The sequence below is a fragment of the Brachyhypopomus gauderio genome, chromosome 18 (assembly GCF_052324685.1).
Source record: "Brachyhypopomus gauderio isolate BG-103 chromosome 18, BGAUD_0.2, whole genome shotgun sequence".
In the NCBI taxonomy this organism is placed as follows: domain Eukaryota; kingdom Metazoa; phylum Chordata; class Actinopteri; order Gymnotiformes; family Hypopomidae; genus Brachyhypopomus; species Brachyhypopomus gauderio.
Window position 1 is genome coordinate 11,122,541 of NC_135228.1, and position 26,869 is coordinate 11,149,409.

General features: G+C 47.3%; 2 protein-coding genes across 3 annotated transcripts in view; one reads left to right on the forward strand and one right to left on the reverse strand.

Moving 5' to 3' along the window:
* Positions 1-123: 123 nt before the first annotated feature.
* Positions 124-20,460, reverse strand: lars1b (leucyl-tRNA synthetase 1b). Its single transcript, XM_076979760.1, is given in 33 exon segments — positions 124-688; positions 773-905; positions 2,124-2,219; positions 2,497-2,601; positions 3,016-3,126; positions 4,570-4,680; positions 5,736-5,876; positions 6,620-6,760; positions 6,903-6,993; positions 7,084-7,267; positions 7,922-7,985; positions 8,093-8,150; positions 8,732-8,823; positions 8,825-8,945; positions 9,598-9,736; positions 10,140-10,222; positions 10,359-10,424; positions 10,919-11,004; positions 11,238-11,315; positions 11,405-11,545; positions 11,636-11,689; positions 11,864-11,940; positions 12,401-12,488; positions 15,182-15,407; positions 16,585-16,652; positions 16,753-16,816; positions 16,904-17,016; positions 17,288-17,449; positions 17,566-17,706; positions 17,812-17,892; positions 19,330-19,417; positions 19,531-19,652; positions 20,078-20,460. Coding segments are annotated over 33 exon segments (3,537 nt in total). The 5' UTR covers positions 20,084-20,460; the 3' UTR covers positions 124-482.
* Positions 20,461-26,869, forward strand: part of rbm27 (RNA binding motif protein 27) — a 16,951-nt gene continuing 10,542 nt past the window's right edge. The window contains exons 1-8 of one of the 2 annotated variants that reach the window (XM_076979761.1): positions 20,461-20,669; positions 21,438-21,556; positions 21,942-22,072; positions 22,208-22,287; positions 23,134-23,324; positions 23,764-24,057; positions 25,154-25,381; positions 26,144-26,311. In XM_076979761.1, coding sequence (XP_076835876.1) covers positions 20,611-20,669; positions 21,438-21,556; positions 21,942-22,072; positions 22,208-22,287; positions 23,134-23,324; positions 23,764-24,057; positions 25,154-25,381; positions 26,144-26,311 — 1,270 coding nt within the window. In that variant the 5' untranslated portion in view covers positions 20,461-20,610. The remainder of the gene's footprint in view (positions 20,670-21,437; positions 21,557-21,941; positions 22,073-22,207; positions 22,288-23,133; positions 23,325-23,763; positions 24,058-25,153; positions 25,382-26,143; positions 26,312-26,869) is intronic. The other variant, XM_076979762.1, reaches the window with a different exon arrangement.

Consider the following 26,869-nt stretch of genomic DNA (forward strand, 5'->3'; position numbering starts at 1 on the left):
TTTTTTTTTTTTTTAGCGTTTGCACAATGGGACGCAAGAATGACTAAATTGTCGCAGAAATGGTGTTTATACAATAGGCGGCTGACAGGTCTAATACATACAGAACTCTCAAAAATCACTCAGCGGTTCTGTGACTGTACAAAAGTAGGACTGGAAAAAAAAAACAGACAATGTCTGCAATTAGAGTGATGGTGAAGTCCTCGGAAATAAAGGCTTTGTAACTACCACATGCCTAAATGTAAATGACAGCAACGCTAAAGATAAGAGTTGAATAGTCATTACCGCTGAACTGAGCAGTCATCACCGTTACAGTCGAAGAGAGCCGTCCTTCTGCTTTGACCAATCACAGCCTTAATCTGATCTTACTTATAACAGGAGAGGTCCAATCGCCTGTTCGTGCTGTTTTAGCGTTAGCGCCCAACATCATGGCCAAACGCCAGGTGAGGTCACAAAAGGTCGTTCCTCATGACGAGTCCTGGATCTCACTGAACTAGGTAGACGAGGGCGTCTCCGATGTCCGCCTTCAGGCCGTTGTCGCTCACGTGCACCGTCCTGTCCTCCAGGTTGATGTGGAAGACGGCTTTGTCCGAGAGGGCCAGCTTGCCCTGCTCCTCCCTCCCCAGCACGGGGACTCTCCGGGGGCCGAGCGCCGGGTCCTCGAAGCGCATGAGCTTCACGCGGGACAGGTCTGCGCCAGAACGAGGGGATAATTGTGAATTATTTCAACTTTGTCTTTACATTAAAATGAAAGAAGGGGTTTGTGAAGACTCACCCTTGATGCCTCTGTTGGCTCTGGACAACCTCCGGATAATGCTGTCCCTGGTGTCCCCCTGACGGATGTCCATGCGGGTGGAGAAGAGCCCACTACACAGCTGAGGGTTCAGCAGGGACACGGAGACGCCAGGCTACAGTGACAGAGGCAGGACAGTGTCCTGTTAAATGATGCCACCAGCGCTTCGCTAACATTGGCCTGTTTGTAATTACAGTAACAGGTGTCTACAATCACTTTATTAAAAACTTTTAGTTATTAGAAACACTATTTCAGAGTGTAAAACGTCCATCCACAGTCTCTCTCAGACTCATCAATCAAACACAGATGCTGTTGGATTTTTTTGGGGTTTTTTTTGTGTTGATAACAGGCCATTCTCAACCCAGCACCAACATGGACACGGAGAACCTTACAAAGATTACTATTCTTGATAGCACTCATACCAGCAGAACACCACACCATTATCGTGTCAGCATGTCTGCTGTGGTGACCTACCCAAATAAGGTCAGCAGTGGTCCTGTGATCGGAAATTGACCAATGAACAGAGAGCGGCTGACAAATTGGCCAATGAACGCAGCGGGGGCGACACATTATGCCACGACAACAGATGGCAGAAGCCTAAAGCTGGTCGGCGCTCACCTGTACACCCATTTCACCTCAACAAAGTCTCTAGTGATTGGAGCCGTGAGTAGGGGTTGCTGTAAAAGGGGGCGGCGAGGAAGGCAATACAGAGCACTTCATGCCTCTTGGTACTACGTCAGACGGTACTTGATCCTTTTTTCCGCCGAGTCATCGTCTACAAACCCCCACAAGCCTGACATCAAGTCATAAAACTCTTTAATGGCCGAATGCCTGGGCAGCATTAGCAACGCAGTAGGGGTGTGACGGTACACAGCAGTCACGGTTCAGTCCACAACACAGCTTGGATGTCACGGTTCGGTACAAAGGAGGGAAAAAAAAAAAGCAACAAAGCACTGCAAACGCCATGCCTGGCTTTGGCTGTTTTTTTAACAGCCAGTGGTGCAGGTCACGGTTTGTCCCACGGTGTGGTACAGTCCTCCCGTGGGATTTTGGTACAGTGGATTAGACAGTAAAATGTCGAACAGTGAACACACTGAGAAGCAGCAGTGAGGTTTGTTTGGGGTTGTTGTGGCTCTGGTGACGGGTCAGAAGGTATTTGTGTAGTGGCTCACAGTGCGGCTTCTTCCAGGAGGGACCGGGGATGGGTCCCTGGTGTGGGCCAATGCGCCACGCTGAACCCAGAAGAATCCTCCCGCCAGCACCGCATTAGTAGCATGACTCAGTGGCTCTGGAGCGCGTGAACCCCTGGAGGCAGGGCAGCTCTCCGCCTCACCTCCGACCTGAAAGCGCTGAACGGTTTCCCTGGGCAACAGTCCTCCTTCACTTTGTCATCAGCTTCGGAAGTGAACAGCACATCGATCTGATCCAGCTGGAGGGGGAGAGGGAGAGAGAGAGAGAGAGAGAGAGAGAGAGAGAGAGAGAGGGAGAGAGAGAGAGAGAGAGAGTTTTAAACATTTGGAAATAGCACACTAACTTGTGTGCAGTCTGCAGTATAACATCATTAGGAATAATTTTGGAGAACTTGTGAACTTAAGAAAGCCTTGAAATCATGAGATTTGCATGACCCTATAAAGATCTACGAAGGTCTACACAGATCGGTTCCAGTACGTCCTCCTCTGAAGCAGCGAGGCGGTGCCACCACTTACCTCCAGGGAGTTGGTCAGGTAAACAATGTTCTCCTGCAGAACTGCGCGCTCATCAAACTCCAACTCCAGCTCCAACACCCTGGGTCCCTTCTTCTCCAGGTTGTCCTGACACACACACACACACACACACACACACACACACACAATTGGATTTGGCTCGAAGTGTTTCCACAGTGCAGATTATGCTGTAATACATCAATGTAGAAGTCTTATGCTTATGCCGGTTATTTAACCGTGTTACTGCCACTGAAAAGACAGGACTGGATAATGGCTGCACTGTGCAGAAATATAAGGTAACCTAGAGTTGCAGAACTACTGGATCATAACGGTTCAATGGCCGCATGTCAAAATACGACAATGTAACGTATGTAACTACAATATGCGCATATCTGTGTTCTTATATTAAATCGTATAGTATGATATTCCACAAAGAGAAGGTGAGCCCTTCAGGTTTGTTAATAAATGTCTTGGTAAACTGCAGCTGGTCATCAGTGAAGGAGGGCGTTCCTCCGCCCGTACCTTAATCATGGCCACAAACGGCATAACACGCTTCATGTGCTTCTTCAGCTCGGGCATGGCACCCAGCTCCATGGCGATGACCTTGTTGTCAGGCAGGGCTCCGCGGTTGCTCTGGGAACCAGAACGAAAGGCGCGGGAAGCGCACGGTGAGGCGCGGGCGGTATTACGTCGTCGCCCGAGCTCCTCGGGAGGGGAGGTGCCGTTTGATTGGCCGCCCCCAAAGAACACTGGGCATGATTGAAGATAACAGCTGGTAAAAGGGCAGGGAGGATTTTCAGGGATCTTGTTTCTTTATATTAATGATCATGCGATCTCTTGCTTCCATGCACACATTGGCGAATGATAGCCGCTTGTCTGAGGGGCAAACGCTTTGAGCGTGGCCCAATCACTGTCGGGTTAAGAGAAGGATACAGACAATTTTCAATAAATGGTTTTAGAATTCTTGTTTGTGTTCTTGTGTTGTCTGAACATTTTGTCGTTGAACTGTTTAATAGTGAGCAGAACTGATTAATAGCTGTGAATGAATTTACATACTTTAGCTTAAAAACATGTCTGTTCACACTGCAGGGCAAATAAGATTTTTGTTTAATCACATTTTCAGACGTGTGCCCAGACTGCATGATTAATCAGACTCCAATCGCGTTTGCTTGTGTATCGACATTAGTCGTCATTGTAACGGTGCCAGAACGCAAACGCTGACCAGTGCCAGGCCCACGACAGGTCAACCGTCGCCTCGGAGACTCCACGGTGACCTCTAACACCCTAAACAATGTTACGAATCTGAAACGAAGAAAACCGGACCAAAGTGACAAAAATCAGAGGGTGGCGTTGGCGTCAGGAGAAGTGCGCGGGTCCGTGAAGGTTCCCGTTCTTACCGTTTACCATCTCTCCACAGATGGTGCCGTCAAGAAGGGCCGTGCAGGAGGGAGACGACAACAAAGAGCCCTACATGAAATCCCATCTGACTGCTCAGAAAACATACACGAATCTGGCACGCCTGCACAAAACCCTTCACTGCTTGTATGGCACAGATCTGTTATGTGTATATATAAAAGAGAGGGAGAAAGGGAACAATCTGTCTAAATAAAGGCAGCTGTTGATGGGCACACTTGACATACGAGGCTAGTTGATTTAAAGCCAAGCGCGCTTCGGAAAATCTACAAAGTCGGAGCGATTGTGCGGACGGCCGCAGAAGCTAGTCGGAGAGAGCAGGACCCTCCCGCCGCGCACGGCTAAGATAACGGCGCTGCTGTCCTTCAGGGAAATCACACCGAAGAACCCTCGAGTGAATGGAAATCATTAACGGCCCTAACGCCTTGACCCCTTGGAAAAGATTCACTTCGAACGCGGGGCGCCTCCTGACGCCGCCTTATTCTTCAGACGCCTCCCTCGGAGACAAAACAGCGCAAGTGCTAAAGGTTATCCTCCTCAAACTGACACTTCGGGATTGGGGGTGGTCGTCCGACACTTTGATGGATGATGCACACAGAGGACGCGGTCAAACGATTCCGCGGCCGAGTCTTCCGGGGGGCGAACGGCCACGTCGAGGTTTACCTTGTAGTGCCGGCCCAGGACAGAGAGGGCGCTGTGCTGCCAGGGGGGGTAGCTCTTAGCCACGTAGACGGTGCAGTGAGAGGGTCTGGCTGGGGGTTTGCCGTCTCCTTTCTGTGAGAGGGAGAAGTATAAGACACTTACACAAAAAAAAAACCCAAGCTCGCCAAAACCATTAAGTATGACAAACCATTAAGCATGACAAACGGATTAGAGAGACATGAAGAACGAAAACGTACTCTTTACGGTCGAAGTTACAAAAACGCTGCACGTCATTAACGCTCTCAGGAACGTCGTGGTTTAGATTGTTTCGGTAAGTGCCGTTTCCCCTGGACTCTGGGGCTGCTTTTCACACGGGCTCGTTCCACTTACCAACGTTAGCTTGGCTCTAGTGGCGGTCGCTCGCTACCGTTTCAGTGCACCGAGCCATTCAAACTCGCCCAAGCCCCATTCTCCCTAAAGCCCAGCCCTCTACATCACCACGGCGATGCCTAATCCAATCAGACATCCATTACCACATGGCAGCGGTGACATGGCTGAGAAAAGCCCGCCCTCCCCAGCCCCCCGATACCTGGGCCCAGGGAGAAGGGCCATCTTGAAAGCGAGAGGCGTCTAAGCACGCTCGCCTGTTGTTGTTGTGGGGCTTAGCGGGCGTGATCCTGAGGTTCTCTGAGCTGATTTCTGGTGCGTGTACTCTGGACTGAAGGGCAATACCAGGCTGATTCAGTCTTGTAGTGCGGATGCATTAAAGTAAAGTATACGGCCGATGAGATGTGCGCAAGACGTGCTAAGGGCAATGCATTATTAATAAGATACTGGAAGTGTTGAAGAGGTGGTATAATGGGGAAAGCTAGAACATGGGACAGAAGTCCTGATCTGGAGTCAGTCCTACAGGACACATGAATGGGGACTAGTTGGCTAAGTCACGGTGCCTGGAGAATTTCGGGGTAATGCACACAGCAAGAGCACAGACTGCACGTCAGCCCTGACTTAATGGAAGCTGAAGCTCGTGGGGGGAGACGTTTTAAAGCTGGACACAAACCACTTCATTTCCCCAGGGCTTTGTGTCTGGGTATTTTCTTATGACCTTTTCTGATAATCATTAGCTTGTTTAATAACTTCCACATACAGTAGGGCAGGAGCACACACACACGCAACACACACACTACCTTGTTCTTGGGAGGCTGCATATAGCCCTTAAGGCGCAAGCGAAGGTCGTGGGCGGTCTCCATCAGGTACTGTGAAGATCGGATCAGAACCTCGTCCACCGGGCCTGCCGCGGGCCAGCTTGCCTTCATCAGCGAATCACTCTGTGAACCAGCGGGAGAGCACGGTCAGGCAACGGCGACAATTTAAAAGGGACCAGGTGAGGAAGACTGCTTTTTCCCTCGTCGGGGTGAGAAACTGAAAGTTGAAGAGTGTGAAGTCTCTCAGACATCCCTCCTCATAGGGAACATGCATGAACACAAGCTGATTAAACGTACTGCCGAGTGTGGCTTCGTAACATATGTCACCGGCGCGCTCGAATAGACACTCCAGCTCAGTCGTCCTTTCCAGGGCGCTCGTGTGATTACTGCAGTGCTCTTCACCACTGCGCCATGACCTCCCCGCCCCCAGGTGGCCACAGTGAGCATTAGTCATTAGCATGCAAACTCAACAGGCAGAAAATTAGCTTTCCGTCACAGTGGTGACGATGGCAGGACGGAACACGCCGCACAAAAGCTGCGGTAGGGAGGGAGTCTTAACGTCCTCCGCACGGATCAACGTTAGACGGATCCGTGTTACGTTGTGTAAAAGAGAATAAAACTTTTACTAGCGTTGGTCCCAACCACGCTGGCACATGGAGCTACTTGGCTGATTACTGTAGCACTTCGAAATGAATCCATACTGCACTGGGGGATGAACAGGAGAGAAGTGACGATTGCTTTCTTTGAGCAAAACCACATGACGGTCAAAACCGGATAGTAGCAATCACGATTGCCCACAACTGCGAAGTCCTGTGCTCAGAGTCTAGAGGGCAGGGCGGTCCGGGGGGGGGACAGGAGACGCTCACCTTCCCCAGCAGGGCCCAAGTGTATTCACAGAGGTGGGGGCAGATGGGGGCCAACAGCAGGGTCTGCGTGTGGATGAACTGGAACACCAGGTCTCTGTGCATGCCCTCGATGGCCAGCTCTCGGTACTTATCTTTGGCTGCCTGGGAGGTGTTAAAGGCGTTAAGGCATAAAACCTGTTTAGTCACGATTCAGTGATTAGGGTCCTGAGAGCACATCTTATTTGGGAGATTGAATGGTGTGTGTGTGTGTGTGTGTGTGTGTGTGTGTGTGTGTGTGTGTTACCTGGAATTCAAAGAAGCCAGCCTTTAGTACCTCCTTGTACATCATCCTCTCATAGTGCTGCTCCGTCTTTATGATGCCCAAGTTAATTTCACTAGGAACAAAGAACAAATAAGCTTCCAATTCCCAAAGCCGCTCGTGCGGGCGGACAGCCGCTTGCGTGCTTTGGGGAGGCAGCGTTCACCTGGCGAACACGCGGTCGTTGAAGGTGTCGGCAGGCCCCGTCCTCAGGCTGTTCTGGTTGGCGATCATCTCCTTCACCCACTCCACCCAGGTGTAGAGGCGGAGGATGCCGGCGTCCGCCATGGCCTCCACGAAGTTGGCGTCCTCCACCGTGTCCCCCGCGTCCGCCAGGGCCAGCCGCATGCCTGGGGAGGAGGGCGCCGTGGCAACAGAGATCTTTATCCTGCTTATTATTTAAATAAACAACAGTGCGGTGAATAACGAGCTACTGGGCAGCTGCAGAACTGGTTTCTAAAACTGTACTATGCAAATAATGGTTTAGAAGATGTATTGAGAAAGAAAGGAAATTAAAAGAAAATGACAGATAATTTGCATCACAACATGCAAAAAAAGTACTTTTTTATAAACTCCATTCCACACTGCTTATAATTTATTGCACAGGTCTCTTGGAGAACCATATTTCTCCATAAATATCTAAGACAAGTACATGAACGTTCACACACATGCGCTAGCGCACACACACGCGTGCGCGTGCACACACACACACACTCCCTCCCTCCCTCCCTCTGATGAGAACCCGCCAGACGTCCACAGTTCTGTCCAGATGGACCGTTTTCTATTCTCAGACTTCTGATAAAACCGAACAGAACTCAGTCATGACGACACGCTCCCGCGGGACCATCAGGCCCAAAATGTCAGAAACTCAAATACAAATGTCCCTTCTGTTTCCTGGCTCGGGAAATATGCAACGTGCCTCACCGGCTTTTGGGGTTTTTTTTTTATTTTTATTTGGAGGGGGGGTTGGGTCAAGCATAGCAGGAGCGTTCGGGTACACTCACCATCTGCGGAGAACTTTGCGATGGCTTGACTCAGGGTGAGGAAGTTGCCAGTGGATTTGGACATCTGATGAACACAGGACGGGTCAGACTCTATGTAGCCGGTGGTCACACACCCACAGACAAATACCATTCAGAAAAGATGTGGGGGGGGGGGGGGTTGGAGCAGCTCACCTTCTCAGAGTTTAACAAGAGGTGTCCATTAGCACGAACCGCCTTCGGCCACTTGCCACTGTAAGGACAAAGCACAGCCTTCTGAATGTGTGTTGGAGCCACTGTGACATGACACAAGAGCTTTTCACGGCTCCACGACAGCACGGGCGAGAAGATGGTGAGGAGGCGCTGGACAGGCCAGGAATCGGGCTGCTTCTGCTAGGAGACTGGAGTCATGTTAATGTAAACGGTCTCAGACTAAAAGTTGGGGTGTTTAAAAAAAGGAGAGAAGATTCTGCAGGATTTAAAAGGGCGGGGCTGTCCTAACGCGAGGGGAAACCTCTGAAACGAGCAGTCCGAAAGACGACAGCAACATCGGAGAGAAAAATCAATCCCCATCTGAGTCTGTGATGAAACCCCCGCTGTGAAAATTAAAACCAAAGCGATCGATCGCACTCGTGCATTTTCAGTAACTATGAAAAGAAGCAAGATGCAATTCATAACCAAAAAAAAAAAAACCCATTAAAAGCTGCATAAAAAAAAAGTTATTCAACAGATTTCTCCTAAATATGGAAACCTGTAGACTTGAAAAAAACTCCAGTTCTCAAAATGCAACTTTTTAATTTTTTTGTGTTAGTGTTAGATTGTGGACTGCTCTACCTGTCCTTGGGCCACATGGCCACGTGGTTGTAGAGGTAGTAGGAGAGGTGGTTGGGCACCAGGTCTTTCCCGGAGATGCGGGCGTCCACGGGGGTACCAGTACTCAAACTCCTTCTTCATGGTGAGCAGGTGCTGCTTGGGGATGTCGGTCTTGGGGAAGGGCGCCGCCTTGAAGAAAATGAAGTCCCACACCTCCCTGCTCATTTGCTCTGGTCTGAGGAAGGAAAACGGGGGTCTGATGCCGATCTTCTCAGAACAAAACCACGTTCTAGAAGTCTAGAATAGAATTCTTCATGGAATTGAATTTTGGGAGGAGGGAATATAAATGGTAATTGAAAGTAATGCAGATTTTATAGGGCAAAGTAATGTTAAGAAACTTGGAAAATGTTACCGACATTAGTGGTATACACAACAAATGTTGTTTACATGGCATGAGCAAATTCTCTCTTCAAAGCCATCTGTATGCTGAAAGCAGGTTCTAGTGGATAAAAGCTTTCAGCCAACCTACTAATAGCTTTAACCCTCGTTTTAGTTCTTAAAGTGAGTGTCCGAACAGCAGAAACACGTGCGACCCCTTTAACGTGGGACGTGAAGAAAATGCAACCCCCCACCCCCTTCATCAGTACTCCCCTTCAATACTCCTATATCCTAGACGGCACGGCAAGCTGGCTAGAAAACTCCCCATTGTCCTGCAGCCCAAGCCATGGCAATAATTATACTCTGCAGAGAACACCAAGGGGGTGTGGTCTATGTCAGCTTTGCCTGGGCACATGAGGCTGGATGCAATTAAGTGGCCACTGGCCTCATCTCCAGAAGCCCCCCCATCCCCCTTCGGGGTGCTGTCTGCCCAGAGGAGAGCGCGGTACCTGATGCCCAGGGGGGAGGATCCCTGGCCGTTCAGAGTGCCACCCTGGAGCAGGTGGGCGACGGTGTAATAGGCCATGTAGATGGTGGAGTCCGACAGGGACTCGATCAGCCACTGCTCGTCCCATGGCAACCGTGTTCCTATGGAAACCCGAAGGAACAAAAGAGAACGAGAAAAGTAAAAATAAACAAATAAACAAGCGTCAGGCACTCGGGGAGGGCTGCAGGTGAGCTATTGAGTGGTTCTGGCACACAGGCAGGGTCATTACGGAGAAACCAGGCACTTCACTCGACAGTGGTGATTAATGCCAGCTTTGAATTGAAACGGCCTTTAGAAGCTAATTATAAAAAAAAAAAGCCAACCACTTTTATCAAGGAGGAAAAATACCTTTTGTCAAAAGGACGGTAAAGAAAAGAAAGAGCTCCTAGCAGCAATAACGACGTATCGATGAGACAAAAGAAGCAGGGGGAAAAAGTGGATTTCGGCATTAGCGAAACACTCTCGCTGCCCCCGTTCCCATTTTACCCGAAGGTGGGGCCTCACCTAGACCGTAGGTTCTGGAGCAGGCGTGCTCCTGAAGCCAGGCCAGCGTGGCCTCAAAGTTCTTCCTGGTCTCATCGCAGAACCTTCGGAAAAAAGTGAACAGTAAAGTTATCTTTCAAGGGCCACGCTGACGAGTGATTGATTACGCCCCTTTATGGGAGCCCTCTTCGTGACCTCCGAGGCCCGTGAGGAGGCCCAGTTTGAGTGACCGGCCCTTACGTCTCCATAGGCTCCAGGGCCTTCATGGCCTGCTGCTTCCACTCTGTGTCCCCGTAATCCAGGTACCTGTGGGAGATAAGAACATCTGGGTCAGGAGCACTGAAGGAGCATGAGGGACAAACAGGGTCCTCGAACGCCCAATCAGCTACGAGCAAATCACCTAGCGCCTTACCGTCTAGATCAACCCAAAAAAACTCGCACAAAATACATACATATATACGTCAACAAAAACCCCCTCATTCAGACATGGTTCGGGGTGCGGGAGGTATTACAGGAGCTTTGCCCATCGCAGTGCGGACTTTATCCCAGTTAATCTCCAGCTGTTCCACATTCTGCCGAGGCTGTGACTAGAGGAACGACTTTAAAGGAGAGTCGAACGCCGAACGCTCAAGGTCTTTTTTTTTCCTTCAGGGATTTTTTTCGGTATAATGGAATGCAGGGTTTTCCGCCGAGGGAGCCCCGTTCCTGCGACTGTGTTTCAGAGAGACGGTTTTCATCTCACGGCAGCAGAGCGGGCGACAGCTGCGCCTCCGTCTCGGTCAGGGAGGTATTTCACTCACCACTGGTCACACAGGGCCACCACACACTCGTCTGCCGAGCGAGAGATCACTTGCTTCTCTGGTTCCATGTAAATCAGAGCTTCACCCTGACACAAACGCAGACAATATAAAATGTTACAAGTGAATATAAATAAGTGCTTTTGCTGTCATGAAAATGTGAAGCTGCCTGTTCTTCATAACAGGATTTATTAAATATACCAACACTGTCTACTACTGCTGTTAACAAGTTATTCATATGTTTATTCGAACAATTTCCCATTCCATGCAAGCATGCACACAAATGAACGTGCAGACACATGCACACACAAATAAAATCAACCTTGTCCACCATCATCTTCTGAATGGGCTTCTTCACATCCTGAACCTTCATCCCCTTAAATGCATCGACCAGCATAATCTATAAGGGAGAAAGGATAGCACAGTATTGATGAGCTATGGTTATGGTATGAGGTATGTGGTTGGTGACGGCATCATCATTAGCCTCACCCCCTCGTAGAAGCCTTTGAGGTAGACCATCTCTTTGGCCTCGGTCAGCTTCTCCCGGTCATTCTGGCTCTGGATCTTCAGCTGGTCACACACCAGCGGAGCAGACAGGTTGCCGTAGCCAGGGATCTCAATGATGGGCACCTGGGAGAGCAGAAGAGAGGGCAGGGTGAGCTACCTGAGGTGGAGCTACCTGTTGGAGCCCTGGGAGGAGTGGTCAAGGGTGCTCCTTACTGGTTCGAATGGGAGGACCATATGATCTGCGATTCCATACTTCTCTCTCAGGGCCTGCAGAGAAAGAAACATGTGGCATTTCCCCTCGTGGCAATGGTTAATGTTCATGTCTGGCTACAGGACAATAAAAGTCTGTGTGTGTGTGTGTGTGTGTGTGTGTGTGTGTGTGTGTGTGTGTGTGTGTGTGTGTGTGTGTGTGTGTGTGTGTGTGTGTGTGTGAAATGTCACCTGTTTCTTTTTGATGTCTCTTAGAGCAGCAATGTCATCCGGAGCATCGGATGGGACGCTAGTGACGACCCCCGTGCCTATGGTGACAGAGCTGACGTTAGCGAGCCCGGAGTCTCACAAAAGACTCCAACTAGATGCCTCAACATCTCTTGCAGCTCCAAGGACAAGCCAGCCCGCTAAGCACAGGATCAGAAAAGGCTGGGGCAGATCAATCGAACACCGGCAGCTTCCCACACATCTGACTCAGTCATGGCGAGGATGTGGCGGGTGCGAGGCGGTCGACCGCTGTGCCACACACACACACACACACACACACACACACACACACACACACCTCTCTGCTCCACCACTCATAATTCTGCATGTCTCCGCACTCCGTTACACCTTGTTTGTCTGTGCTTGAAGAATGCCGCCTTAGACGCGGATGATATGAAGCGCGGGGAACTGGCCCGGGGCCCGTGAAAAGAGGCAATCTTTTTGGTAGCGGTAATGCCATGCAGAGTCGGGCGAGGGGGAGGAGGGGATTTTATTGGGTACCTTTATCTTCTTTGATGGTAAGCATTGGCAGGGCGTAGATGGTCTTGTAGGAGGTAAGAGGGGCGCTCAGGGCGCAGCCGAGAATGTCCTGCAGACAGGGAACGGGGGTTTTTACGAGCGTGCGTGCATAAAGGGAGCATCTGCTAGACTGCGTAGAGCAGAAGGAACAGAAAGCAATTCGCAAGAGCTTGGAGCTGCAAACTTTCTGCAGTAATCATCTCAGGAGGAGGTCATCACGGTCTCCTTCATCCCATTCGTGACCCGCCCTGCCCTAGCATGGACCGTGGACCCCACGCTTACTCCGCCGACCCGTCATTGAAATAAAGTATAACTCAATCAGTGAATCAGCCCTTACACGTATCTGACACATGGCATCATCATTACCTACGTGCTGACACCACCTGGTTATTAAATGTGTACCTGGACCCTGTTTGGAGGTCAGGGTGGTGCGATGCCTGCGCTGTAGAACTGCAGGCTGAAGGCTACAGAAGTTTTTCATGATGTCATTTCCTTTTAACACATGCTGCTGAAAAAACATTTCGGTTTCACAGCTTGTTACACTGGTATACCGTCCTCACAAGCCTGCCTACAAGTTTCTGTCAGACCTGAAGGAATTAACTCACTTTAGTCTCAGTTCTGTGCTACACTTTCATCCTACTGGGTGATTTAAATATAAAATACGTGTTAATACTAACTGCTCCCTTAGCTCTGATTTTTTGCGCATATCCTTGATTATTTTCAATTCATCACAGCATGCTGACTTTGCCACCCACAGTCATAACCACACACTGATCTGATCTGCTCTACTGGCCTTGATGACATAACTCATAACTTTGCTGTTGATCTTTGATCACAACACTGAAAGCAATCTTCCTAAACCCCTTTGGGAACGACCTAAGAACGCCGTTATATTTATCGCAAAAATAAATCTACTCATACTCTCCTTCTCCCAGACTCTAAATACCACAGACTTCATGGACATCACTACGGTCTTTACCTCCGACATGTTCAATTATCGCCTTCCTTTAAAAACAAGGCCGGTTCCAGTTGCTCACTCCTTCTCATGGTATAACTCTGAACTTGGGCAGATCAAGTCAACTGTCACCTGGAATATCTCTGTCAGAAACCTGGGCTCATGGTGCAGTCCTCAGAAGCCTACCCTGAGCACACGCACAGGCACTGGGAGCCTAAATGCCTGCTTGTTCATCTCATTTCTCCAGCTTTACAAACGAGGGAGAAAGCCATTCTAAGTTGTTAGGAACTCATTAAGAAGTTCACCAAATCCAAGTCTTAGTAAAGTATGGCTTGATTTTTTTTTATAAAGACTTCCAGAAGCTCATTTGTCAGTTTGCTTCTGAGCCAGGTTCCAAAACTCCATCCTTGAAGCTTCTGAGCATTTGTTGAATAATTTCACTAATATCGACCCTGACTACAACTCCAGCTCTAATCATTATATCCAACTCATCCTCCATTCAGCTCAACCCTGTCAACATTCATTGTCAAAGTCTGTGCATCACTCATTTCCTTTCCCCATTTCATACTTAATAAATAAATCCTTATAATATAAATCCTAATAAATTAATTCCCCTTAAAACACTGGCAGTCACACCTGTCTGTATGAAGCCTAACCAGTTTCTTTCGATAATTATAGCCAGATCTCCAATCATACTTTCCAGGGGGAGATAATGGAAAAGACAGTTGCTATGCAGCTCAAGGTTTTTCTCTAGAAACTAAATCTCCATAAGCCCTTTTTGGTATAGCACACAGCTCTCAGACTGCAGTATTGAGTGTTATTAATGATTTTCTCCTCTCGGTGGACAGTGGTACACTTAGCATTCATCTTTTACTCCACCTTCACACTACTTCTGATACTGTAAATCGTCCTCCTTGTCTCTGCTCAGTCTGCACTGCTGGTACAGTTCTCAAACAGTTCATGTCCTACCTCTCCAACACGCAGCATTTTATTAGTATAGCTAAACACAAATCTTCAACTGCATGTATTTGTCAAGGAGTACCTCAGGATTCAGTCCTTGGACCTATTCTCTTCATGATTTATGTGGTTTCACTTGGTCAAATCACCTGCAACCATTGGCTCAGCTTTCTTTATGTCAACACACAAATTTATGTTGGTAGCAGACACACCTCTAATCTTGAATCTAATTCAAGTTCTCATGAAATGTATGCCCAAGTTCAAGAACTACATGATCACTAACTATCCCAAGTTAAACACAGATGAAAATTATGCTTTTAGCTCACATCTCTGTCTTCCAAGTTTTCCAATCTTGCCCTGAATGCCAAATCTTCACAAACAATCCACAATCTCGTAAACTGTTAGACCTTTTGCTCACCTTCACAAAAACGTCCTCACTAAAACTGTGTATTTGTCTGTGCAATACTGCCCCTCTCAATCCCACGCTCAGAGTCAAAGATGGTGAAACAACCATCCATTCTCCCTTCACTGACATCAAAAACAGTCTACAATTTATTCAGAATTCAGTCAGTAGGGTTCTCACAACATTCAGAGCATACCTCTCCCATCTTACAAATAATTTACACTGGCCACCCATCGATGTGCAAATACAATTCGAACTACTACTAATTACCTTCAAGATGTTGCATTAGAACTTGCAATGTCACATAGACCTGCTGACTGATAAATAGGTAGACATTAACATTAATTAAACATTAATTCTAAAAATCCAGTACAGACAGAAGTCATTATGCACAGTTAAATGCATATGCATGTTCACGGGCGAATATGCATATATGTATAAATCTAACCTGGCCCATAATTTGCATGATGACAGGCACCACCCCATTCTCCTTGGTGAAGCCCTGGTAAGCCATGTTCCTCGCCGCCCTCTGCGTGCAAAGGAACACGTCGCCGCTGGCCGTCTCAAAGGCAATGTACTTCATGTCGGGTCTGACCCAGCAGTTGGTCTGCCCGAACATGGTCTCGGGCCTCAGGGTGGCCGCGACCAGGAACACGCTCTTGCCCTTCAGAGCACTGGAGGGGGAGAGAGGCATGAGGCATGGCTTTGAGAAAACAAAGCAAGCGGTTAAATCGTGCTGAGTAGATTATTAGATCAGCAACCTCCTGGAGTCCATCGTTAAGACACAAACTGTTCACAGCACGCCACTCTGCTCGACACCTAACTGAGCAAACGTAATGGCAGAGAAGTTCAACAGTGGTGGAGTTGGAACTGAGGTGAAGCTGTGTTTGTTTTTTGGGGGGGGGGGGGGGGGGGGGGGGGGGGGGTACTTCAATGGCAAACCACTAGACACGAACAAACATCAGACAGACCTCAATAATGGAACTGTGCAATTCATACCTCGCAATGAATTTACTTGCAGGTATTTGTGGGGAAAACGGTCAATACACATTTTAGAAAGTGAAACACAAAAACTATCGATTGGAAATTGCTCCTCTGTGTTTTGTCCCTGGCAAATCCATTTCTCCTACCTACTTAAAAATAAGTGCCATGTTTCAGAGTACTGCAAACTTGATTCAGGGTTGCAGTACTAAACCATAGCAAGTAATAATTACACTTTTAAATATACTTTAATTATTACTTCATTACGAACAATGTTATTACAAGTCCCATAATCTGGCATACAGTTTAGATAGATGTTTGCAGGAATTTCCACGACACCCCACATGTTTGCAAAATCAAAAATATCTATGGCTTTTATAAAATTAATATCCTGCAAAATACCAATATTTATATATATATAAATTAGTTAAGTAATAATATATCACGTACAGTGGCTTGGGATGCCAAAACACCCAGATGCATTGTTATGTGGCACTCTATTGGCTGGAGGATTGGGAGTAGCCAATCCAAATTCATTTTATTTAGCTGCTACAGAAGCAACAGGACTGGCATATGCAGTTTATTGAGAGCTGCATATTTACTATTCACTGCTTTATTTCTGTACAATGCCTCCTAGATGTAGATTTATTTTCAGGAAGGTTTACTATAGGGTCTATGTATATTTTTGGCCATTTTTATGGTTCAGTCAAATATTTGTACTGTTAAAGCAAATAACAGGGTTTTTCTGCTTTAGTTTATTGGAAAGAAAACCACCAATTATTTGTATCAATTATATACAGAAACACATCAATAACCCTTAGACCTACAGTGGTGTAGGGCATTTTCTTGAGGAAGCCCTGAACTCTGTACCTTAGTTTTGCTGGGTAGGGTTCAATCATCTTCATTTTGATAAGGGTGTACTCCTGGGGGCCAACTCCCTATAACAGGGGGAAAATTCTATGTATGAACAGCAATCATCTTTAAAATGTTAACAATCACCACCACCATCACCAGACTCAGTTTAGGTCATTCACGTACCTCTCCAGTCTGCCTATCATGGTCCATACATGGCTGTCCATCCTTTGGAGAATAAATGGTATACCTGTAGTGTTGGATGAGGAAATGTCACGGCACAATTTCGTGGCACCAACCACACAACAGAAAATAAATGCAGCTTTTAGAACCGTACCTTTTCCCGAACTTGATCTTTTTCCTCTCTTTCAGAGTGACAAATTGCCACCTCACAAAGGAGTCGTAGAAAGGGTTGACGTCAGTCGTGATGAAGGACCGACGCCAGTCCACCTACACCACACAGAACATTCCGGAGAAAACCCTCACGTTCCTCTGCTTTCAAATTCACTCTCAGTGCAGACACCCCATGTTGTGTTGGTTTTCCATTATGTACAGATAACTCAAATCAGTCTTCAACCAATTAACCGATATAGCTATTAATCATACAGCTAATTTTAGATCACAACTTGATCACACAGCAAAGCCTTCCATGACCTTTAAGATATCAGCATGATATGTGCGCATTAACATCTCCATAATGATGTGCACATGTGCTTTCTACCTTCACACCCATGCTCTTCAGGTCTTTCACTGCTAGCGGGGGGAAGTACTCCAGCCAGTGGTCCGCGTTGGCAAACTTCACTATCTCCTCATCACTCAGCCCCAGAGATCTCATGATGTCCCACTGGAACTTGGAGCCTCCGGCCTTTGCTGCTGCTTTGCTCTGCCAAGCACATGTTTATGGAAAGATCTGCTCAACTGTCCATCGCAATACAACTCGGCACATGATTGTTCCAGCCTAAACACTTGCCCAACCCTGCAGCCCCATGGAATTTGTACCTTCTTCCCCTTTGCTTTGTCCTTGATTATAATTTCATCAGTTGCCTTCGATTTATCTTCGGCTTCCTCCTCCTCTTCATCAGGGAACTGGGGTGGGTTGCCATAAAGCTCCATCTCTCGCTTCAACTTATCCGCACAGGCCTACGGTGACATGCGTGCTTAGAGCCTGAATATACATTCGTGCATGTAACGTCAGGTATGGTGATTATAGGCTCCTGGTGAAAGTCTTTAAAACCAGTCACTTACTTTGATGGGCATTCCAGTGCAATGCAATCCAAATGGGAAAAGACAGTACTTTCCCTTCAAACGCTGATACCCCATTGCAAACTGCAAATAAACCAATGTTGTATAAAGTATTCGAGACCCATACTTGAGTAAAAGTACAAGTACTCTATCAAAACATTGACTTGAGTAGAAGTTGAAGTGTTCTTTAAAAACTTCACTTAAGTAGAAGTACAGAAGTATTCAGCATTTTTTGTACTTAAGTATTGCAAGTAGTTTAGTCTAAAATTTATTACTCAAATACTGAAATGTAAAAAGTACAAGTATTGTGTTTTGGTTAAAGAAAGCCTTAAAGTTTGATTATCAATAGTTTTTATATATCACTTACAAATCAAAGATGTCAAAGATCACAAATACAAGTGTTCTGTATGTACTTAAAAACTGGGGTTAACACTTCGGACCCAAAAACAGATAACCTATGTCCCGCTACGTCGTTGGTTTGACGCAGAAGTACAAATTCGCCTTAATTTAGCTGAGAAAACGAGGTGTATTTTGGACGTAAAATCCGTCCGTCGGATTCTAAACTGCCCTGCGTTTACCCTCAATAAATGCCCTTACCCTATAAAAACACTACACTATAAAATGGGCACATGATTAGTCAGCACGTCGCCTTTATTGCCAGCTAATGTTAAGTGAATTCTGCAGCACGCCATGAACATAATTAGGTTAGTTAGCTAAGATATCTAACCTAACTAGTGCTTACTGCACTCTTCTGCTGTGACCAAACACGGTACCATCTCTTTTAATGAGATAAAAAGCGAATTATTTGGAATAATTTTGAGTATATGTGTATTTGTATAAATATGTAAATTAAGCTGAAGGTGCTGGAAAATACTGAAAATGGACCTTCAAAGTGCCGTACATGTGCATGAATTCTACCTTGTAACTTCACACGCACAAAAATCGAGAGGCGCACGACCTCGCGATGCGACCGCGCGCGTGGTCAACGCGCATAGGCGGAGCCACCGCGATTGCGTCATTTTTGCCGCGCGGACCCTTGCGCCAGTCACGACGTGTCAAGTGAACCTAGATTACGAAGCTCAAGTGTTCAGTGAAGGCAGCAACAGAGTAAACGAGACGCGACCGGAGCATGCGCAGTTTTCTCATAAGACTGATCGCTTGACCCGGTGACAGCGCCAGCTAACATGTTTATAATTGTAATGAGTAACTATACAGCACATAAAAAATGTATCGGAGTAAAAGTATTAAACTGATGGAAAATATGTAGTGAAGTAAAAGTGGAAGTAGGAGGAAAAAACAATACTCCAGTAAAGTACAGATACAGCATTTTAGTACTTAAGTACAGTAGCGAAGTAGTTCTACTTCGTTACTATACAACTCTGAAATAAACACATTTCATATTTGAATTATTTAAGGAGTCCCCACATACCTCTTGAAGACAACAACTTTTATGGTGAAATTATGTTTAAACATTTTCCCAGGCAAGTGGCCACTGACTCCATCTGATGGGCAAAGACTTACCTCACACTTGGAGAGGCAGAACGTGTGGCCAAGATGAAGCCTTCCATTCATGTATGGATAGGGGAAGGTCACAAAGTACTTGCTTTTTCTGTGAAATCAATGGGGCATTAAAGAGTTTAGTCAAATGTAAATACATCAATTACAATAGTCAGTAATTGTCAATGACAGTGTTTAATAACAGCACTGGTATCACGGACTCACTCTTGCCCGTCTTGGGTGTTCGTGGGCGCATCACACTCGAACATCTTTTCCTTTTCCCATTTCTGCTGGATTTCCTCCTCAATCTTTCGCAAGAAGTCGAGCTTTGCTGTACCTTTACGTTCCTGAAACAAGTAAGAGAACGTGACTACATAAATACTTATGAAGACTTGACTGAGTGTAAACGTCTCTCAGCATGTCCGAGTATGCTCACTTAAAAGACCTAGCTAGTTAACTAGCTAGCATATTTTCCAGAATAACTATGTCAGCAACATTAGTGCACTTTTCCTCCGCTTCTATCAATAACTCCACGTTGTACAACACAATTCCTTATTTCACTGTCACTTTAAACCGACTGCAGAGCGACACGCCAACTTAATAAGTAACTTAGCATAAAGAACTAGCAAGCTACCTAGCTAGTACAGCTAGCCAGCCAAGCAAGTTGAGATACTTTCTCATTTTAGCATAAAATAAATGCATATGATCTGTCTACTGTAACTCTAATATAGCTCTTAAAAGATCGCCTGAGTACAGAAAATGCCAAACCCACCGTCATTCTTGTTTTGTTATAGACAACTTTTGACGGACGTGTAAAATCGAAGACCCACGCGACCGGCTTCTTCGGGAGTTTACTGATGACAGTTTTAGCAGGAGACAGTTAATCGGGCGCTGGGCATTCTGTGAAATGTAGTCCCACTACAACTACATGCGGTACAAAGCAAAGCAATATCTCAAGTTACGCACTCAAGTTCACTACCACAAAAAGTAGAATTCCGGCGTCCAAAAATGTTATATTTTATATTCTGTGACAATAAAGATATATAGAAGTGGTGGTGAACGTGGGTTTGCGTGTGTGTATGTCAGGTGCCACTATTGGCCCGTTTCGTGCGCCCTCTTTCTAGAAGGACCGATTGGCTGCCGGCGTCGCCAGCGATGTTAGTACGTCCGTTTAAACGCACAGCAGTTCGCGGACGTGCGGGCGACCGGAGCAGGCCCGACCCGAATTAAACGCTTATTTTACGGACGATGAAAGTGGAACCGGCGCAGAAGAAGCTCTCCGTGTAGCGTCCGGCGTCCGTCACGATGATTATAGACAATGTCGACGCCCTGAAGTCGTGGCTGGCCAGACTCCTGGAGCCGATGTGAGTGGCGGAGTCGGGATGACATTTTTAGCAGGCTAGCGCGTTAGCACGTATTAGCGCGTTAGCACGTATTAGCGCGCTAGCACGTCTTAGCGCGCTAGCACGTATTAGCGTGCTAACCCGTTAGCCGCACACGCGCTAGTTTCACAGTTAATACACCACAGGTGCGTTTCCCGGCTTCACGGCGGGGCGGCAGTGACCGTCGTGGTTCGGGCGACGGTGCCGAGTCGCGTTAAAACAATTTTTCGCCGCCACCAGTGGGTCAGTTTGTGCACTTTTATCCTCGAAGCTAGAAGCTAGCGAGCTAACGGAGGGCTTCGGCTCCGGGTGGCTGGTCGTCGGGGCCGCGACTGCCCCTCACCCTGGCTAGGCCGAGAGAGCAGCGCACGGAGAGTTATTTTGGATTTTGGCACCTCGGCGTGTTTATGCGCCGTGCTTGTGTTCCGGGGCTCCTGCACTTTAAACGTAAATACCGAAGGATAACCGCCTAACTTATCCGGTTATGATGGCGACAACACGGCTAAGCTAGTTCGCTAGCTCACCAGTTAACTGCCCAGTTTGCCAACTTGTGCTTTGCGGTGGTTGAACGTTGAAACCCCCCCGGTGTGAAGGGTGAAGTCTGGTGTTTTAGGCTTGTTGGGTCTTGCTCGTTGAGGGAGAAGCTGGTGCAGACCTGCCTGCAGGTTTCACCGACCATATGAAAGTATTGGGGTCTATATACGAACACAAATGCGGAGAATGTGAACGGCAAACTCGCTTTTTTTGCAGATGTGATGCTGACCCTTCTGCGTTGGCAAACTACGTTGTGGCTTTGGTGAAGAAGGACAAGCCAGAGAAAGAACTGCGAGCGTTATGCGCAGACCAGTTGGATGTTTTCTTACAAAAAGGTAATATTGTGCAGTCCTCATGTCTCAAAAAGTCAAACAAATTATGTGTTGTACAGGTCATGTACAGTTATGCATTAGTCAGGTGTCATCTTACTTATGTAAACGTTTCATTGTGCTTTGTGATGGTGTCATTGGAAAACTTTCTTAAAGCCATGGTGAACCTTTAAGAGGCTCATAGGAGAACTGCTCATTCCAGTGTGAATCATTGTCGGAGTACAACAGTGGGTTCCACTTTGCTGACAACCATGGCCAGAAACGATGAGGCCATGTGTAGCGTGTAATTCACCCCGCTAGGAAATCTGTTTAACGTACGGCTTAAGAGTTCGGACCTTTTAGACACAATCGGTGTGCTGTGTTACTGAAATGCTCTTTCTGCACCTTCCAGAAACCACAGGCTTTGTGGATAAACTTTTCGAATGTCTGACCACCAAGAACTACTTAGGAAATCCACCTGCTAAGGAAGGACCTAAAGAAGAGATGAGACCTCCGGCACAAAAACCAGACGAAAAGGAAGAGGTAAAGGTTTCGGGAAGCATTGTGGCTTGCCCTTTCCCTCCAGTGTACCTTATTTAATCCTCCAGATTGCTTCAAAACCCACGTTTTAAGTGAACTCGGACAGTCATGTCAAGCTTGTGAACGCTTTGCTTTCAGGCTAGTCACGTCGAGGATGACCGGGAAAGCCGAAGAAGGAGAAGTCCACTGAGGAATCGTCCCGAATTTAACGAGTCCAGGTAAGCCTTCTACTGTACGTCATTCAGCTGCTCTTTAAAAGGGCTACTCCAATATGTTGTCATCTCCACATTATACTGAGATACTGAAGAGTCTTGTGTAGGGTTAAAGGGAGCTTTCATGCAGAAAGCCCTGACTTTGGCAGGTGCAGTTTTGAATAGTTTTGCAGAAACTTTGTTAACAACGTGGCTTGTGGGATTTTGTGGTCAAATGTTGATTGAATTGTTTCATAATTGCCCATAAATCTGTACTTAGCCTACTTCATGAACAGGGAAACGTGTACCAGGTGTGCTCTTCTACCAGATGGCCTCGCTACGTGAATAAAGTTGTGCAACAACTCAGGAACATGAACTTCATCGCTTGTTCATTGTTGCTGACTAGACGTTTCCCTCCTGAAACTTGTTTCCTTCATTCTTGCTCCATGCTTATCATTTTGAGAAGTTGAGAGGTGCATTTTTGTCATGGATCTCCTTAGAAATGACATCACACTTAAAATCTACCAGGCCTACAAAAAAGGGGGGGGGGGGGGGGGGGGCTGTGCTTGTTTGCTTATATTTTGCATAAACTTTAGTATTTATTGTATCTTTTAAAATTGGTTGTTTTAGGTTTAAATTGGATATTTATCATACATATTTGAATTATTTTGTATTGATCTCTACTGGATGCATGTTATTTGGTCTACTCTTTGTATATAGTATTAAATTATAAATTTTCATATCTATATAGCAGTTTATTATTGGTTTGTGATGGTAAAACCTGAGGAGAGATTGGTCAGCTCATGATAATTGATGTCGTGTGTGTGTGTGTGTGTGTGTGTGTGTGTGTGTGTGTGCGCGCGCGCACCTCAGGAGCAGAGACGAACGTCGGCGGGACGAGCGTAAGCGGCGGGAGGTGGAGCGTCACGGGAAGGGCGGGGAGCCTCACCGCGAGCGCGACAGGCACGAGCGCAGGGGCGCCACCTCCCGGGGGCGGAGCCGTAGCCGCAGTCGGAGCGGCAGCCGGGGCAGGAGCAGGGAGCGCGAGCACGGGCCCAGACGAGGTGAGACTCCCGCCCACGCGGCCGCAGCGCAAGGGAACCAGGGCCCCGCGAGGACGCGCGGAGAGGCCGACCGGGCGTTTAGGCCGCCGCCCACACGCCATTATCACGCAGCATACTGCAACTTGATTTGTGATGTATTTATACATGTTCATGAGCCCTGGGTGTGTGTTAATTATAGCCTTGTGTTTTCATATAATAAAAAGAAATTGTAAACTGCAAAAGTCAATTTTGCAATAATTATGAATACACAATGCAATGTATAGCCCTAGTACAGATTCCTAGATTTATTAATATAATTCCTAGCTTTATTTTTAATGACACATTCATAAATATTCTATCACAAAACATCTTTGAGGCGCCATCCTTAAAATCCAGAAGCAGCAGTGACTGTCGCTCATATCCTCCTCTTCCTCCTCATCCTCCTCCCCCTCCCACACAGAGCACCGCTGCAAGTTCGAGCAGGAGCGCAAGGACCCAGAGCCGTACACGCCCCTGCCGCCGGGCCCGCCGGGCAACCCCCACCACCAGCAGAAGCAACACCCCGCCCCCCTGCTGCCCCTGCCCCGCCCCCAGCCGCATTTCCCGCCCTCTGGGAGCCCCGTCGGCGTCCCAATCGCGGCGACGGCCCCCACGCACCTGCCCGACAGCACCACGGAGAACTGGGCCACTTACTTCCCCAACCGCGGCGAGGGCAAGAGCGCCGTGCACAAGCACCGCTGCAGGGACTACGACGGTGAGAGAGCCCGCACGGAGCCGGTCCGCTCCTGCCCCGGCCCAAACCACACCGGGTTGTGGAGTGGGCTTTAACTGGTTTGGAGGTAAACTGTGCCGTAAGTGTGGTGTCGGTGACTCGGATACTTTGGGGCCGTGAGTATGTTCTGGGCTGTGGTGGTGGTGAGGTATTCACCGTTTGCGTAGAACCTACTAGAATTCAGTGCTTGCTGAGTGTTTGGGATCATGTGGTGTAGACTGCAAACGTATTCTGTGTGAAACAATACAGATTAGGGTCGTGTGTTTTGGAGGAGGAATGCGGTTCTGGCTGTATCCGACAAACACAGCAAATTGGATATTGTTGTTTGTGTTGGCCTGGCGATAAAGCTACCTGGCACCGCTAATGACCATCGCTAATGACTTTTGTGTCGTCGCATCTCTACCCGACTCTTTACGGGGGGGCTGTTTCACACAGCACGGGTCTCTAAGGGCCCTTCCTAAAGGGGTGGTGTGTATATTTACCCGACAGCCTCCCCAGAGGCAGGGGTATTTTTCACACTGGTGGGAGTTGGCTGACTATTGCCCACTGGGACTACAGCTGGGGCTTAACCAAGCCGCTTAATGATGTCTTAATCGCCTGGTGATTGAGCTGAGGAAGAGGAGGCTTTGAGGATGATGGCAGTGGGCTGGATTAGTGTTGCCATGGCGCTCACAGACACAATGGATCGTTGTTTAATATGTCCTTAATATATATATATATAAATATAATATGCGTCTGAGCAATGGTTTTATGCTTTTTGGTTCTGCTTTTGTTTTTCAAGACATTTGTAATTGGTTAATTAGCATTCGTTAAATTGTGACTGCATGTGCATATATATAATCTCACAAGTTAAAAAAAAAAAACTTAAAGGTCTTTTTTTTTTTTAGGTATGTTGCAGCAGATTTCATCGTGCTGCAACATAGTCTGAATAAATAAGATTAAGACAAATGAAATTTTACTTTGATCTTATAATAAGGATTAGTCAGATACTTCGTTACAGGAATACAGATCATAACTGCAAAACTTCCTTCTCCCACCTGACCTGTCTGAACGAAACCTGATTTCTCCTCCTCCCCAGAGAAAGGATTCTGCGTGCGTGGCGACCTCTGCCCTTTCGACCATGGCAACGACCCTCTGATCGTGGACGACGTCTCCCTCTCCCTGCCCACCATGATCCCCTTCCCTCCGCCGGGCATGCCGCCCGCCCGCGTGCCCATCCCCCCCATGACGGAGCCGCCACCCCGCATGCCCATGCCCATACCCCCCCACGGACAGCCCCCGCCGCCGGGCATCTACCCCATGACGGGTGAGTACAGCGGGCACCGGCGTGGTGGGTGGGGGGGCGGTTCTGTCCTGGACATCCAGGGCCTCCCAGGGGGGGAAGCCCCCTGACCGCTACAATACGAAGGCCAGATTCAGTGGACGTTTTTATCATATTTCATAAAGGAATGAACGCTTCTGATGAACGCATCAGTGGTGATCATCTACAGTGTGGATTTTTTTTCCTTTTTTAAAATGTTTTATTTTAAAGCATGCATTGTTTAGCTGTGTGGGGGTTTGTTTACTGTGATTAAGAGGCCTGAAGTCCTGACCTTTGCGATGAGGAATCGATCCCCAGGGTAAACCTCAAAAACATCTTTTGTGCATCATTCACAGAAGCTTTGGGATGTTTGTCAGACACATTGCGTCACAATAGCAGACAGGGACAAAAATGACTTTGTAGAATGTCACACTGCATAATTACAGGATGTCATTTTTTTTTTGTCTGTAACTTCAGCCCCAGGCAACTAACCAAAAGTCCCCTCAAACCATTTTTAATTACTCTGAATGCTGAATAAAACAGTTTTTTGCATAGATCTTTCAGGAGTCACCAATAAATATGGCGATGCCAGGAGGTACCTCGTATCGTACGCTCACATGGTACTGTCACATGTTAAACTGGCTTGCTAGCTGCATAGATCCTATATGCAGACTTTGAAGTGCTCCAGGCCTCATGCAAATCAGTCGTCTGCATAAGAAAAACAGTAGATTTGAAGCATGGCTGAGTTTGGACTTGTGTCCCACATAGGACCTCCTCTGGTCCCCGCCAGCGGGATGGAGACTCCACCCCATCCGAGGACGAGCAACTCCTCCCCTCTGGCCCCGCCCGGAGTGGGCCCGCCTCCTCCTCCTCCTCCTCCTCCTCCCTCCACCTCTTCTTCCGCACCCCTCCACCCTCAGTACACTCTGTCTGAATGTAAGCCACTGCTCCTTCACCTGTCTCTCAGTCTGCAGTGGTACTGTCCTCCATCTTCGCTGCCTTGTTATACGAACAATTGTGGGGTTGGGCAGTTTTTGTTGTTTTTTTTATTTGTTTTATAACAAGAAATCTCATTAATCTTCCACTTGTCCAGGTTGTGGTTGAGAAGGCATTAATTTGCTGGAGTGGTTTTAGCCCTCGAGCTTCGGGTCCGAGTTCACTAATGGCTCTAATCCTCAGTTATTACCCGATTACCTGAACCGTAAGAATTCAGCAAAGTGAATTGGTAGAATGTCACCGCAAATATGGTGGTTGAGCTGTGAAGTCTTTTTATTTATTTGTTTATTATTGAATCAGTTTGAAGTGACCGTTCGTGTCATGTTAAATTGACTGGCTAGATTTTTGCTGCTGTTTGTAGTTCATAGTTCAAAGTTAACACCTGGTCATCATGCAGTTAGAAACCCCTTTATCTCCCCACACTTGGATTACATGGAAAATTGTGTAAAATTGGCTTTAATTAGAAACAATACAGTAGCTTGTCTACTGCAATACCCT